Source organism: Trichosurus vulpecula, chromosome 4, assembly GCF_011100635.1.
Source record: "Trichosurus vulpecula isolate mTriVul1 chromosome 4, mTriVul1.pri, whole genome shotgun sequence".
NCBI lineage: Eukaryota > Metazoa > Chordata > Mammalia > Diprotodontia > Phalangeridae > Trichosurus > Trichosurus vulpecula.
Window position 1 is genome coordinate 13,833,390 of NC_050576.1, and position 14,735 is coordinate 13,848,124.

General features: G+C 39.8%; 1 protein-coding gene across 4 annotated transcripts in view; it reads right to left on the reverse strand.

Annotated features, from left to right (window-relative positions):
- LEPR (leptin receptor) overlaps positions 1-14,735 on the reverse strand; it is a 148,060-nt gene that overhangs the window by 14,540 nt on the left and 118,785 nt on the right. For all 4 annotated transcript variants that reach the window (XM_036754165.1, XM_036754166.1, XM_036754163.1 and 1 more), the window contains 5 exons: positions 14,529-14,677; positions 11,257-11,416; positions 11,059-11,141; positions 3,574-3,790; positions 2,445-2,627 (listed from right to left, as the gene is read on the reverse strand). In XM_036754165.1, coding sequence (XP_036610060.1) covers positions 2,445-2,627; positions 3,574-3,790; positions 11,059-11,141; positions 11,257-11,416; positions 14,529-14,677 — 792 coding nt within the window. The remainder of the gene's footprint in view (positions 1-2,444; positions 2,628-3,573; positions 3,791-11,058; positions 11,142-11,256; positions 11,417-14,528; positions 14,678-14,735) is intronic.

The following is a 14,735-nucleotide window of genomic DNA, read 5'->3' on the forward strand; positions in this document are numbered from 1 at the left end:
CCTAGAAGGGCAAAGTAGAATGGATTACAGTCTGTAAAGTATATGAAAAGCTATTTGGGCTTAATATAAGGGAGAATGTCCTAACAATTGGAGCCATCCCAAAATAGAAGGGGATAGTTCAGAGTAGCAAGTCCTGGAAGGTGTTCAAACAAAGATTGATCCACTACTAGCATATTGAAGTTTTAGAGTCCATGCTTCAGGTATTGTTAACTAGAAAAATTCATGTTCTCAAACACTGAAGTGGATTTTTGATCTCCTCAGTGGAAGCCCTCCCTCCAATGATTCAGGTCATAGCCCATCCAATGGCTACCTCTGCTGTGTCTCTCTTACCAACATCAACTCCCCTGTCTGTCAGAGGGGTCAACATAATGCCTGGGTGCCTCGTACACACAAAACCATTCTGTGGGTATTTGTATAGGCTTAAGGAGAAATAATTAACTGACAATTCTTACTCTCCTTTGAAAAAACAACTGCCTAGTTGGAAGAAAAAAAATCCATGGATAATTTTTGTTTTAAATTTGTTGGAAAAAGTCTGATTATAATAGAAAGCTGGGTAGGGCAGTGGGTAGAGTACAGGACCTAGATTCAGGAAGATAAGTTCAAATCTAGCTTTAGACTTTTATGAGCTATGTGACCCTGAACAAGTCATCTAACCTCTGTCTCAGTTCTCTTATCTACAAAGTGGGAATAATAACAATACCTCTCTCCCTGGGTTGTTACAAAGATCAAATGAGATCACTGTAAAGTGCTTTGAAACCTTTAAGGACACTGTAAATGCTAGTAATTGGGTGTAATTTTAGATATATATACTTCAATTCCTCAGTAACTATGATCTTACTGGGTTCCATACTCCTTCCATCAACTCAACTGCCTACCTGTTAATACTCCATGACATATTTATATCATTTTAAAATTTGCTATGTTGCCCTTAGGATCATAACAGCACCTATCTCACAGCGTTGTTTTGGGGTCCAAATGAGATAATAATTGTACAGTGCTTAGCACAGTGCCTGGCATGTAGTAGGTGTTATTTAAATGTTATATATCGTCATCATCGTCATCATCATCACCACTACTATAACGATGATGATGATATCATCTCCTGTCAGCTTACTCAATATGATGGTTGGGCATTTCCAAAATGACACAGTGATACCGAGTGCTAGAGGGAAAGGAATGATGGATTTGGCAACAGAAAACTTGGGTTCAGATCCCAGGTCTGTCATGTGAACTTGGTCAAGTCATTTAATAACAGTAGTAGTGGTTAACATGTATATACGGCTTTATGGTTTGCAAAAGCACTTTACACGCATTATCTCCCTTGGCAATCCCTTCACGAAGGTGGTGTAGTTACACCCATTTTGCAGACGTGGAAACTGAGGCAGATCTCATTTCACTTTTCCAGGATCATCCAGCTAGTAACATTCTGAGGATGAATTGGAATTCAGGTCCTCCTAGTTCCAGTCCAGCACTCTATCTACTAACCACTTGGCTGAGTCAGGGTATTAGTATTCCCATCTGTAAGGTGAAAGCCTTGTGCTAGATCACCACTAGTGTGCCTCATAGCTCCAAGTCTGTGATCTCATAATCTGTGATGTCATGTCATTTGCATACTTAATATAAAAAACTGTGACCCTATAAAAATGTAAAATTTAATCTCTGAATGAAAATATTGTAATTAGGATTTAGAATTGTGTGAATACATGAACTCAGGATACAAAACTCAGTTATGGCATGCTATATGTGTGTATAATATATAAAATATAATATGTAAAATATATATTATACACACATATTTACACATATGTGTGTCTAAAAAAAACACAGTGTCCCAAAAGTCTTAGTGAAGTCTTAAACTAAAACTTTAGGGGACACCCTTGTATGGTATATGATTTCAAAGCATCACCAAATTTTATTTGAGAAGGACCTCAGTGCCCTTCTCCTCCAAACTATACCCAAAAGGATTTCCTGCTATGATAAACCCACCAAGTGATTTATTTGAAGCTGTCCAATGGAAGACAACCTATCTTTTCATGAAGTCGCTTGTTAAAATTTTTTCCTTACATCCTGCTAAAATATGTCTTTTGCAGCCTCCATCTATGGGTCCTGAATCTGCCTTCTGGGCCCATGAAAGATTTATAGATAGCTAGTCTGTCCATCCTGAGTCTTCTTCATTGTTTGGTCATGACAACAGCCCTGGGAGGTAGGTGATACGGTTATTACTTTATCATCTTACACATGAGCAAAATCAAGAGAAGTGTGTGGCACACCTAGTTGTGTGGTAGATCTTGGAATAGCCTCCATTGCCTCCCAACTCACACACAGCGCTTGTTACACCAGCATTTCCATTCCAGCAAAGAAATATGACACACTTCTCAATTATTACTGCTAATAACGGCACTCATACTCAGTCCTATAGTACTTTAAGCATATTTCAAACTCACCATGGATATAATATTTCTTAACATTCGAAGATACTCTAATCCACTTAATTCCATTCTCCTCATCGAGGTTTTTCCATTCAATAACAAAATACGTCAGAGTATATTCTGTAGGTATTACCATCCAGGAAAGAACCACACAGCTGCTATTTACTACATGAGCACTGAGGGACTGTATACTGTTTACTGGAGGGAAAAAAAGGAATGAGAAACATTATACACAATTCTGTGTAATATTACATAGGAGCTGCAAGAGGGAACACAGCTCTAGCTAAAAGGCAAAGATTGTACATATTTTATACAGTTGGTCACATACAAAATTTGGAATAAAAAAAGAGCTATCAAACTGTGCAGAATGGAATTGTATTTGGGATTCTTACCTGAAGACTTCTATAGATCCAAGTATAGATTTCCTGGTGCACAGAGAATGTCTTGCCAACCATGTGTTACCAATGTGTTCAAGGCTGAACCTCTGCTTTAAAGGAAGCAGGGTGGGGCACCAGTGTGCACAATGATGCAAAAACTGGAAGACTTGAGAACTCTGATCAGTGCCATGACCAAGTGGGACTCAGAGGACTGATGGCCAAGTGTGCCTTCTGCCTCTCAGCAGGGAGGTGATGGATTATAGATGTGGAATGGGAAATACCTTTGGAACATTTGATTGGCTATAATCAGTGTGCGTGTGTGTGTGTGTGTGCACGTGCGTTTGTGTGTGTGTGCGTGTGTGTGTGTGTGTGTGTGTGTGTGTGTGTGTGTAATCTATTGGAAGCTGCATGTTTTACAGACGGAGTAGAGTTCACAGTGACATTTTGGAAACACAGAGTAGAGCTCACAAAATCTCTGCAAGTCAGGTCAAAAACTGAAGAAAGGAATCTCCCAAAGGAGCAAAATGAAATATGTATGTATGTGTGTATATATGTGTATATATATGTATTCGTGCAATTTAAAACTACTATAGCTCAAAACTGCACTAAAACTTTTGGGATACCCTGTATCCAAAGATAGGGACGGATTCTATGATTTAGTTATTGGGGTTAGTTATTAGGAAGTGTGGATGATGTTTAAAATAGAGCATCAATAAAACATTTCAAAAGGAAAAGAAAAAATGTATTCACCAAGCAGGTGCTCTTACCTGTGCTCATCTGCCATGAGAAAGTTAAATTAAAATTCATCAGAGAAGGGCCAATCGAGTTTACAGCCACAACAGTGACTGTATGTGCCGGTTCAGTCCATGGAAAAGTGACTTTCGTATCATTTTCTATGTCTTCTGACCAACTCCTGTTGTTAACAGTGTAATGGTTCACCATGTATCTTCTCACACTGCACAGTGAGTGGTTTTTCTCCAAAGGCTGTTCGAAACAACAATTTTTATAAAAAACATGTTTCACTAAGTAACAGAAGCTAAAGGACCAAGAGAATGCCCTGGTTTTCCTATATTGCTAATGGTGGTTTAGGTCTTAGACCTTTTTGCTTAAAGGTTAGGGGTAATGAATAAAAACTCCCAGACAAACTGGTCTATGTGTTATTCCTTTGACTTGGCATCTCACATCTCACATTACATCCACCATCCACTCCCAAATCTGGAATATTCTCCCTCCTCTCTTCTGCCTCTTAGAATCCCCAGCTTCCTTCACAGATCAGAGATTTAGAGCTGAAAGAGACCTCAGGTAGTATTCAGTCCAAGCCTTTCATCCTACCAATTTGCAAACCGAAACCTAGGGAGTTGGTCAAGTCACTTGCCCAGAGATAGGTAGGTAATAGGCATCAAGGCTTAACTCCGGTGCCATTTCTTCTCAGAATCCTTTCACGATCTTGTTGCTGTTATTTTCTCTCTCCTCAAATTGGTTCATTGTTACCTATCTATTTCTTTGTAGTGTCTCCCATAGTATCCATGCTCCTTAAAGTCTGGGGCTGTTTCCATGCTGTCTTTGTATTTCCAACATCTAACACAGTGTCTGGCACATAGCAGTGCTCAATGAGTACTTATTGAAATGAATTGTCCCAAAGGCTAGGGTAGAATTGGCTTCTCTATCAAGGAAGAATGTGATTTTCTCACTTTGAGGTTTCCCTAAACCAGTAAGTAACTTGAGGAACAGTCAGTAACCCTTTATTAAGCACCGACTGTGTACCGGCAAAAGACAGTCTCTGCCCTTGAAGACCTCATAATCTAATGGGGAAGACAACACTCAAATAACTGTGTATAAACAAGCTACTTACACAATAAATTGGAAATAAACATCATGGACCATGGCTATTTGGAGATGCAGAGTAGAGTTGCCTGCCAGTCAAGAGCTTTCAGTCTAAAACCAAAGACAGGAATCCCCAAAAGGAGCCAAATGAAACGCAAGGATAGAGACTTGGTCCTATGATTTCACTGGCAAAAAGAATTCTCAGATGAGGTTGCTCCTTCTATCAAGACAATCCTGCACCTTCTCTGTAACTTAGGATCTTAGAGAGCTGTCAAAAGCACTGAGAGGTCACAGAGCCAGTCAGTATCAGAGGCAAGACCCAAAAGTCAAGTTTTCCTGGCTCCAGGGCCCATCTCTATCCACCACAACACATAGCCTTTGGTAATTATGAAATGGCCCAAGGAGATGGAGGAGTGGAGGTTAGTCAGAGTAGGGATGGTTCAAGCATCATAGTATTATAGCATGGAGTTGGGGTAAGAACATTAGACTGGAAATCAGGAGACCAGTCCTATAATTTACCTGTGTGAACCTGGCCCAATAATTTTAATCCTCTTGACTTGTAGATTCATAAGATCATAGAGAGAGCTGGAAGGAACCTTGGACACTGGTGAGTGCAATCCCCTCATTTTACAGATGTGAAAACTGAGGCCCGGGAAGGTTGGTAACAGACTTAGTAGGTGGATAGAGCAGGATTTGAACCCAGAGCTCTAGTGCTCTTTCCTACTCCATGCTGGCTCCCTTGACTTTCATCATTTTTTAAAAAATCAGTATTTGGGGCTAGATGACGCTAAGCCTTTTTCCACTCTAATATTTACATAATGAAGATTAGGGAACTGATGAAGTGTTCCTCTTCAGTCTACGTGTCTGTATCTGGAGGAGCAGCATCCTATAGTTGACAGTGCCGGACCTTGAGCCAGGAAGGTCAGGCTTCAAAGGCTGCCACTGACACTAGCTATGTGATGCCGGGAGAGTCATTTTACCTTTATAAGCCTCAATTTCCTCTTCTGTTAAATGAAGGAGTTGGACTCCATGACCTCTAAGATTCCTTTCAGCTCTGAGTATATGATCTTATGCCCTAAAACAAATCCTGTTAATTCGACTTTTATTTTCCATTAACATCCTGATACTTCATGGCAGTGTAGACACCCCCACAAACTTTATATTTTCTAGAGATAATTAAACATAGAACTAGGGTTGATTTTTTAATTATGTAATGCAATTAAAGGATTGAAAATTATACACTCAGCTCACAGCAACCAGACTCCAACACTGAAGGATATAAAAACAGACCCTGTGAACTGCTAAGGAGAGAAAATGCCATTGGTGTTCCTTCCAGGTAGAGCTCAACTCTGCCACCCCTGTGCAGACTTGTAGAGGGCTTTTCACGAGAGGCTCACCCCAGCCCATTCTTCTTAAGATAGTCTATCCTGCCTTCAGGTAACGGTTCTTGTGGTGATGGGTTCCCCTCCTTGGGGGTCTTGCACACAAGACCTGTTCTGATTCTTTTGCTAGTGCTATTAATCCATATTACGTTGTATTTACTCCATGTGAATATTTACTTATCTGTGTACATGTTGCAAGATTCTTCAAGTGAGACATTATTTCATTTTTCTCTTTCTGTTCCCAGTACTTACTGGAGCTCCTTACTCATAGTATTTGCTGAATAAATGCTTGTGGAATTGAAAAGCTAGTGGTTACCTACAGGAGGGCAGCCAGGATAGCAAAGGGTCTCAAGGTGGTTCCATGTGTAAATATGAATGTTCAACCAAGAGAAGGTTCAGGGTGGAACATGAGCATGATCTTTCAGGACTTGAAGGGCAGCATTTGGAATATGGATCAGGCTTGCTCTGATTGGCTCTAGAAGAACGAACTAGAAGCAATAAGTGGAAGTTTCAGAGGCATTTTTAGGTTAAATCTTTGTGATTAGAGTTGGCCAAAAGTGGAATGAGTTTCCCTTGAAAAGAGGTCTTCCAGCAAAGATTGGGTGATCACTCTCATATTTGTTACAAATAACTTCTTGATTTTTTTTTCTTTCTCATATTGTTATATTGTAGAGGGGACACTTATTGAGGTACAGACTGGACCAAGTCTCTAAGATCCCTACCAGCCTTGAGATGTGATTTTCCTTTTCTCAAGCTTATTGACTACTTTATAAATTAATTATACTTAGTTATTGCAACTTTTAAAATGGAAGTAAGTCAATTCTGGCAGATCGCAGATTGATTTCATGTTTCAAAAGCACTTCAGAACCTTGGCCAAATGCCGGCAGTGAGAGCAAGAACAATGCCCCAAGTGATGGCAAGAGAACATGGATTGACCCTCACCATCCATGACTACATGCTAATACAATGCACCTTTATAAGACAGAGTTATTGTATTATGAATACTGAAACAGTCAAATAGAAGTAAGAGAAAAGCAGCCTCTGCGTCAGCCAAGGGACCTCTGGCCTTTCCATCATCACTCACAAAATATCACTTTATTTTCTGAAACCTTAAAAAATAAAAACAGATACATTTCAAACACGGCTTCTTGAGTTAATTAAGAAACTGGGTTTTGACTGTTTTTCTTTCCTTGCCACATGTGATGAGGGTGACCTTTAACCTACTGAATTATTCAAGGATTCTACTTTTATGTAGAAATGTGCAGTGGACTTTAAGGAGGAAAAAAGGAAAATAACAGTCAGAAGTGATTCTTCAGTTCAGGTTTCTTAGCTCCCCCCCACCCTGGGCACTTTTAAACTCTATTTGCACCTACTTCTACTCCCATCAGTCTTTAAGGGGGAGTTCATAGGACTAGATGGTGGGAGATATTAGAGTTATTCCTATATTCTCTGTTATGAAAATGGATTTTTTAGACTATTTCAATAACTAGACATCCAGATTCTGTCATGACCTCCAATACCTGCTGCCCTATGTGCAAACCCCCAAATGAAGGCTAGTCATGGACCTTGTAGCTACTATTCACCATCTGTAGGGAAGGAAAAAATGGTGGTTTGTATCTACTGGCCTGGCAAAAATTGATGTGCCTTCACTGGGAGTTATTCAAACAAAGAGCTCAGGATTGAGGGATCTTTTTAAAAGTTTTTTTAAGTTTCATTGAGATTTTCTGTATTTTATACCTTATTCACATTCCAATATTCATCCCACTACTACCAATGTCCCACCACCTTATAGAAACCTCCCTTGTGAAAAAGAGAGAAGAAAAGGGGAAGGGGAAGGGGAAGGAGAAGGGAAAGGGGAAGAGAAAAGGGAAGGGGAAGGGAAGGAGGTTTTATTAAGTGAATCCTATGTGCCTGGCTAAGAGCTATGCTAAGCTCTTTACAAAAATTATCCCATGTGATCATAACAAAAACACCATTAAGTAAAAGAAGCTAACATGTTGGGCACATGAGGTAGCCTGTGTTACGTGGCACAATTACAGTCCCTCTTCTCACTACAAAGCGGGGGGAAGTATTTGTCAGCAACCATTTTTTAAATTATCTCTCCTGGATCTATTTTCCAGGTCAGTGGTTTTTCCAAGGAGATATTTCACATTGTCTTCCATTTTTTCATTCCTCTGGTTCTGTTTTATAATATCCTGATTTCTCATAAAGTCACTAGCTTCCACTTGCTCCAATCTAATTTTTAAAGTAGTATTTTCTTCAGAGGTCTTTTGGACCTCCTTTTCCATTTGGCTAATTCTGCCTTTCAAGGCATTCTTCTCCTCATTGGCTTTTTGGAGCTCTTTTGCCATTTGAGTTAGTCTGTTTTTTAAGGTGTTGTTTTCTTCAGTGTATTTTTCGGTATTTTTTGGGTCTCCTTTAGCAAGTCATTGACTTGTTTTTGATGGTTTTCTCGCATCCTTCTCATTTCTCTTTCCAATTTTCCTCTACTTCTCTAACTTGCTTTTCCAAATCCTTTTTGAGTTCTTCTATGGCCTGGGGCCAGTTCATGTTTTTCTTGGAGGCTTTGGTTGTAGGCTCTATGACTTTGTTGTCTTCTTTAGGCTGTATGTTTTGGTCTTCTTTGTCACCAAAGAAAGAATCCAAAGTCTGAGACTGAATCTGGGCGCGTTTTCGCTGCCTGGCCATATTCCCAACCAACTAACTTGACCCTTGAGTTTTTCAGTGGCGTATGACTGCTTGTAGACTAACGAGTTCTATGTTCTACGTTTGGGGGGGAGGTGCCAGCTCTGTCAGAGCCACACTCCTCCTTCCCCAAGGACCCCCAGTCCAGACTGGGCTTAGATCTTCAGCAGGCTGTTGCACTCCTGCTCTGATCCGCCACTTAATTCCTCCCACCAGGTGGGCCTGGAGCCGGAAGTAACAACAGCTGTAGCTGCCCCACCTCCGCTGCCCCTGGGGCTGCAAGCCGAACCGCGAACTCCTTCCACTCCCGCAGCTTTTCCCACTAACCTTCTCCGCAGTCTTTCGTGTTTGTGGGTCGAGGGGGTCTGGTAACTGTAGGGAAATAGAGAAAGTAAAAACAAACCACAGTCCTTGCCCTCAATTTAAATAAATAAATATATACTAAATCCAAATATGGTAAATGGAAGATAACCTCGGAGCAGTTCTCAACCTGAAGTCCATAAACTTATTTTTAAATTTATAACTGTATTTCAATACAATTGGTTTCCTTTATACTTCTACGTATTTTATTTTATGCAACTGAAAAAGATTTTTGTGAGAAAGAGGATCCATAAAACTTTCCTAGACTGCCTATCAAAGGGGTCCATAATGGGAAAAGAAAAAAGTTAAGAAGCCCCGACCTAAAGCACTAAGATTGATAGTCAAATTTGATTCAAGTTCAAGATAAGTATCAGTTCTTGCCGGGATGCTTAAAAAGTCAAATGTTTAAATGAAGAACAAAGCAGAAAAATGTAAAGGATGGACAAGAAAGTCTTTTACTCAACTCCCCCTTCCCAAATGCCCCCTAGAGCCTTTGAGATGAGGTGAGCCTGGGTTCTAAATGATTTATTAATGGTGTGTAAGATCCAGTAGGTCCTATCATACTGGAGAAATTTTGAGTGGCTGAGTTCAGAGAGACTTGTGACAGTTTACTGGATCACGCATATAGAGTTGGAAGGGAACTTGGTGGCCATCTGGTCACTTTACAGATGAGGACAGGGAGGTGTAGAGAGGTAGTGTGATTTTTCTGAGGTCACACATAGGATCATAGATCTAAAACAAAGGGGACCACAGAGGCTTGATTTTATAGATGAGAAAGCTGAGATATAAAGACTTAAAATGATTCCTCCAAGGACGTTAAGTGACAGAGCCAGGATCTGAATCCAGTACTCATGACTCCAAGACCAGCACCAACGCTAGTTGGCTTTAGGGTGACTTATTTTGGGCGTCCAGAAACTTTCCAAGACCATGTCCTAAATTCAAGAGGGGCTGCAATCTGTGGCATAAAAAGACTATCTATGAACCCATGAAATTCTCAGTCCTCGATATTTTGTAATGTTAACCAAAGGCACATATCACATGTGACTAAAAATGCTTTTTCATTCATTCATTTATTCATAAATGAAATGGGAACAGATGAGCCCTTACAATTCCCAGTTTGCACATGCAACCTGATCATTGCCTGGGCAAAAATGCTCATCCAGCCTTGAGGGGTGAATTCAAATGGGCCCATGAAAGACACTACATAGACTATGGAACCTTTCTGCTCTTCCGTGTTGGAACTTTTATTCCTTAGTCGTGCTCTCAGCTGTATCTCTCCTGATCAGATGGACACCCACCAATGAGAAATGGAACAATGCTTTGAATTCCCACACAAGTGATTTCCCCTAAAGTATTGAATGCCACCTCATCGTAGCTGAAATGTTAAAGGCCTCAGGCCTGATCTTTAGCCAGTGCCTCTCCCCTGATTTCAATAGCTCAGGAAAAATACTGCCCTTGAGAAATCAAGCTGAAAGCAAGTGAAGGTCCAGAATAAATAGAATCATTGTTTAAGAACCAGCAGAAGAACAGAAAAATAAAACCTTTCATTTTCTACTTCCCACTGGGGCATGGTAGAAAGAATGATTTATCAAATGTATATTAAAAAATCGGTAGAACACAGATGGTTGGGGCTGTGCCTGCAGTTCATCAAGTCAACTCATCATATTTATATACAGTGTGTACCAAAAGTCTTAGTGCAGCTTTAAGCATCAATAGTCTAAGTACCTTTAAAAATGAGCCATACAGAATTTGCAGCAGGGAGAGAGCCAACCAGTGTTAAGAAGATAAGGAGTCAAGTTCCAGCTGTGACACATATTGTTTGTGTGACTTTGAATAAGTCTCTTAACTTCTCATTGAGCTAGGCAGAGGCTCTAAGTTGAAGAATAGCTACTGATCTGCACCAATGAAGGGAATTTCTTAACCAGAAGCTCCCTACACTGATGGAATAAGAGCTTCCAGCCAAAACAAGGCAAAAAAGTAACATAAGGTTAGGAGCCATACCTTCCAAAATAAAGTAATATTTCTCTCTTTCTCCATCGGATCTTCATTAATGACTCCCCAAAATTCAGGTCCTCTGATGGGAGCTGCAAGATGATAGATAAGAGAGGCTAATGGTGTAAACATCTATTAGAGAAGGGCATTTTTCAACCACACACGCATGCAAAGTGTTCAAGATGCACTGATAACATCTGTACCCACCTTTTATATCCATGACAACCGTGTAGGCTGGATTGCTCCAATTACTCCAGTATCCCAGGCCATCAAGCCTCTTACAGCGGACCTGAACGATGTAAACTGTGCAAAGATCCAGCACCTGGAAGCTGGCAGATTTGGATTCAGAACCATAAACTTGATGTACCTGTAAAGTAAGTCACAAAAAGGAGAGTGATCACTAGCCACCTGCTATGCTGAGTCCCTTGAATCTGAAAGGATGATTAAAGTAATTCTGCCAGGTGCCACAGCACAGATTATCCCCTGGGGCTGAAGGGCACTTCTGCCTCTTAGAATGCCTAGTTCCCTTTGAGACTCAGCTCTGGGGCCTCTTTCCTACCTGAGATCTTTCCTCCTGCCCTCTTTGGCACAGTGGATAGAGCTCTGGATTCAAAGTTATGAAGACCTGGGTTCAAATCTTACGTATACAAGCTGTGTGATTCAGGGAATGACAATTAACATCTATGGGCCATCTACAGCCCTTATCAACTAAGTCACAGATCAATTGGAATCTGCAGCAGTGGTCCCATTCAGAGAGTAGGAGTTTCCTACACTGTCTCCTTCATGTAGACTTTCTCTTTTTTTCTAAATATTCTATCTTTTCCAATTACATGTAAAGATAGTTTCCAACATTCATTTCTATAAGATTTTGCATTGCAAATTTTTCTCCCTCCTAAGATGGCAAACAATCTGATAAAGGTTATATATGTGTAATCATGTTAAACATATTTCCGTATTAGTTATGTTGTGAAAGAAGAAACAGAACATAGAGACAAACCATGACAAACAAAAAAACACACAAAAACACACAAAAAGTGAAAATAGTAGCTTCAGTATGCATTCAGACTTCGTAGTTCTTTCTCTGTATATAGACAGCATTTTCCATCGTGAGTCCTTTGGAATTGTCTTGGAACATAGTCTTGCTGAGAAGATCTAAGTCAATCATAGTTGATCATCACACAATGTGGCTGTTACTGTATACAATGTCCTCTGGGTTCTGCTCAGCTCATCATCTTCACTCCGCATTAGTTCATGTAAATCTTTCCAGTTTGCTTTTTTTTAAAACTGCCTGCTCAACATTTCTTGTAGCACAATAGTATTCCATTACATTCATATACTACTTGTTCAGCCATTCCCCAAATGATGAGCATTCCCTCAGTTTCCAATTCTTTGCCTCCACAAAAAAAAAGCTGCTATAAATATTTTTGTACGTGTAAGTCCTTTTTCCCTTTTTATGATCTTTTTGGGATACAGATCTAGTAGTGGTATTGCTGGATCAAAGGGTATGCACAGTTTTATAGCCCTTTGGGCATAGTTCCAAATTGTTCTCCAGAATGGTTGGATCAGTTCACAACTCCACCAACAATGTATTAGTGCCCCAATTTTCCCACTTCTTTTCCAACATTTGTCATTTTCCTTTTCTGTCATATTAGCCAATATGATCGGTATGAGGTAGTACTTCAGAGTTGTGTTAATTTGCATTTCTCTAATCAATAGTGATTTAGAGTGCATTTTCATATCACTACAGATAGCTTTAATTTCTTCATCTGAAAACTGTCAGTTCTTATCTTTGACCAACTTATCAATTGGAGAATCATATGGACTTTCTATCTACTTACCTGCACACAGTTTGTATCCTTTCTCTAGAGTTTATGTTCCTTAGGAGCAAGTATTGTTTCCATATACATACATACATACATATATATAGATATATAGATATAGATATAAACCAAGCACATAATGAATAATAAATTCCAGATGAATTTTATTGAATTAAATCATTGCTGAGTCAGTACGAGTCCATATTCTAGTGTCGGTTATTTTCTGGTTTCTGGGTCAAAGAATCTCAAGGTTATCTATTGGCTTCCAGGCCATTCACTCTCCTTTCTCAGGACTCCAGCAGCTTATTTATGGCCTTCCTCTCATGGTAAGTGGGGTCACAGAGCAATTAACTGACATGACTTTTCCTGTATCAAGTAGTATTGATTTGATTCCAGTTTTCTGAGCAATAGTTGAATTTGTAAATGGAGAATGTGCCAACAAAATGACAGAAAGCTATCTACAAAGGGTGGTTGGGTGACTGGTGACCAGTGTAGACATGGTAAGGTAGCCTTATGAGGACAATGAGCTGATAGTGCTAGAACTGAAAGTCTGGTTGGGAGCAATGACCAGAAAATACAATTAGCTCTAAGGGTTTCACTTCCACAGTTGAGTTCTGAACCCTCCCTCACACCATTACTTCCTGTTCTTCTGTCTCTCCCTATGCCTTACCCCTCCATCCCTCTAACTCCTATTCTTTGTCCTTCCTTTAAACTCCACTTGTTTTCCTGAGCCATCACAGGGCTACTGTGAGGCTCAAATGAGATAATGTATCCAGGGTACTATATCACTATGTAATAGGGACTATTATGATTACAGAATATATCCTGACCATGGCATACTAATAAAATAAGTTGAAATCTAGCTAAATATTAATAGAATTGGAAGAGACCCCCAAATATTTTGCAGTTATGCTCAGAACTCATGGGGCATAGATTGGAATTAATTCACTTGATAGTGAAGTTATTTGCCAGTTGTGGCCATTCAGTAATTGGACACAGCCCAGCACATAGCATGGGATGGCAAACAGGAACAGGACCTTCGACTTCCTTGGTATGGACAACTCCTGAAATGAGGAAATTCCCTTTATCAACATAGATCAGTAACTTCTCGGCACCTTAGAGCCTGAGAGGTCCAGAGGACTGAGAGGTTACTGACTTGCCTCAGGACAGCCAGGCAGCATCCCTCAAGATTTAAATCTGGGTTTTCCTGATTCTGAAGCTACCTCTTCTTTCACTATTCTATGGTGCCTCTTGGTACATAGTAGGTGCTTAATAAATGCTTTTTGATTAATTTTTCATTGATGCCTCAGTTTCTCCACTGTGCCTCACTGCCTCACTGTCATGAACCAAGCTGATAGATGTGACCTAGGATTATATATAACACTTACATTTCTATGTATTTAGCTATTAGTTTAGATTGAGCTGTTTACTTTTGCAGAAATTCCCTGAAAAAATACAGAATACACTCTTTCTTTTTCCTACAGGAATAAATATTATTCAATAGTATTCAACATTTCAATGATGAATAAATTAAACATTATTTAATTTAAGTCTAAATTGCTATCAAGGAAGATTTATTATTTGTACTAATGTTCAATAATGTTTCTTAATCTAATCAAACAAAACAAAGAAACTAGTTTGAATAGCGCATAACCACACCTTCCATCGTTCTCCACGTCCATTCACAGCGTAACGAACTTGAAATTGAAGCTTATTCTCCGGTAAGACAGGCTTTCTCCAGCTCACACTCAACAAGCCGGTTGTGTCCATGATTTCCGCATTCACTCTGGAAGGAGGCAGTGGTTTCACTAGAAATTTGAAGATAGTTCCCATTACTGATATTAATAAGCACTCTGGAGTCCATTG